Here is a 2,151-nt window from a genome sequence, read left to right on the forward strand (position 1 = left end):
GGAGTGGGGGGGCGGGGGTTCGACTCTCTTTACATTAGCTGCTCAGCACTAGCTTAGCATTGAAGCTAAGTAGCAGTCGAGCGCACACGGGTGGTGGGTTTAAATCCCAGGCAGGAGAAGATGGACAGGAAATGTTTGGGGGGGTTAAGGGGGGGGGGCAGGAGGTCACAACAAATAAAGAACACACACATTGATACAGTTGTTCAGTCTCAGTGGTTTATTGACCAGGCAGTAAAAACTGACCAGACCTGATGAAGTGACCAGGAGGAGATGAGGTCCAGACCCTGGTACTGTTACTGGAACTGGTACTGTTACTGGTACTGTTACTGGTACTGGTACTGTTACTGGTACTGTTACTGGTACTGGTACTGTTACTGGTACTGTTACTGGTACTGGTACTGTTACTGGTACTGTTACTGGTACTGTTACTGGAACTGTTACTGGTACTGTTACTGTTACTGGTACTGTTACTGGAACTGTTACTGGAACTGTTACTGGTACTGTTACTGGTACTGTTACTGGAACTGTTACTGGAACTGTTACTGGAACTGTTACTGTTACTGGTACTGGAACTGTTACTGTTACTGGTACTGTTATTGGAACTGGTACTGGTACTGTTACTGGAACTGGTACTGGTACTGGTACTGTTACTGGAACTGTTACTGTTACTGGTACTGGAACTGTTACTGTTACTGGTACTGTTATTGGAACTGGTACTGGTACTGTTACTGGAACTGGTACTGGTACTGGTACTGTTACTGGAACTGGTACTGTTACTGGAACTGGTACTGGTACTGGTACTGTTACTGGTACTGGTACTGTTACTGGTACTGTTACTGTTACTGGTACTGTTATTGGAACTGGTACTGGTACTGTTACTGGTACTGGTACTGTTACTGGTACTGTTACTGCTGCTGCTGCTGCTGCTGCTTCAATGAGATGTTCAACAGTTCAATTATTTGAGGAAGAGAAACCCAACCAAAGGTCAACAGTGTGTACAGCTGCTCACACAACACACTCTCTCTCTCTCTCTCTCTCTCTCTCTCTCTCTCCATCAGCAGCTACGACCTCATTAACATAACAATACAGTCCGTGTTTATTTCCACCTGACGTTCACCCGATGATGTCAGTTGCCCCCGGTTGCTGCCTCCCTGCCCCGTCCAGAGACAGGCAGCTGCCAGCTGTCCTCCAGACAAAGACCGGTCTGACCGTACTGATAGTACTGCAGCGAGACCGCCGACCAATCAGGCGTCACCGTTGACTGTTGTTGTTGTTCTGGTTCCACCGTCCTCCCCCGACTCATGTCGTTCCTTCTAGTCGAGAACCAGACCTGGTTCCACCGTCCACCCCCCGACTCATGTCGTTCCTTCTTCTTCTTCTTCTTCTTCCACAGGTTGTTCTCCACCAAGTGCAGCGGCTGCCTGGAGAAGATCTCGCCCACGGAGTTCGTGATGCGCGCCCTGGAGTGCGTCTACCACCTCAACTGCTTCTGCTGCTGCGTGTGCGACCGGCAGCTGCGAAAGGGCGACGAGTTCGTCCTGAAGGAGGGTCAGCTCCTGTGCAAGTTCGACTACGAGCGGGAGAAGGACTTGCTGAGCTCCGTCAGTCCCGATGACTCAGACTCAGGTGAGTCCTCGGCGCCCTCTCACACCCCGGTGGCGGCGGCACCACGGTGCGACCGCGGTCTCACACCGGGGCGTTGTATTCTCTCCGCCCCGCGGTCGCCAACGCTGACGGCCTCTGAATCTGGAGCCTGCAGCTCACAGCTCCGTGTCAAGAACTTCTTTAGAAAAGAGAACAAGAACATGATCGCAAAATGTTCTGGAAATCTGGCTATTTAAAACCTGAGTCCGTCCTAGTCCAACCTAGTCCATACTAGTCCATACTAGTCCATACGAGTCCATACTAGTCCATACTAGTCCATACTAGTCTGTCCTAGTCTTTCCTAGTCAGTCCTAGTTTGTCCTAGTCCATCCTAGGCTCCCCCTGGTGGTTAGGGTCAGCAGTTCCTCTGTCATACAGTAGGACACAGGTCAAATCCCAGACGTCCACGTGTGGGCGGGTTCTGGTTCTGGTTCTGGTTCTGGAAAGAGTTAAAGTTCTGTAGCTGTAGCTGTAGTGACAGGGTGATTTGGGGCCTTTCTACAGAAA

The 2,151-nt window shown here is 50.6% G+C and overlaps 1 protein-coding gene across 1 annotated transcript in view; it reads left to right on the forward strand.

The window, feature by feature from the left end:
• The first annotated feature begins 1,301 nt into the window (after window positions 1-1,301).
• Window positions 1,302-2,151, forward strand: part of LOC103398340 (LIM/homeobox protein LMX-1.2-like) — a 9,160-nt gene continuing 8,310 nt past the window's right edge. The window contains exon 1 of the mRNA XM_017042900.1: window positions 1,302-1,626. Coding sequence (XP_016898389.1) covers window positions 1,302-1,626 — 325 coding nt within the window. The remainder of the gene's footprint in view (window positions 1,627-2,151) is intronic.

This window comes from Cynoglossus semilaevis, chromosome Z (genome assembly GCF_000523025.1).
Source record: "Cynoglossus semilaevis isolate Cse_v1.0 chromosome Z, Cse_v1.0, whole genome shotgun sequence".
NCBI lineage: Eukaryota > Metazoa > Chordata > Actinopteri > Pleuronectiformes > Cynoglossidae > Cynoglossus > Cynoglossus semilaevis.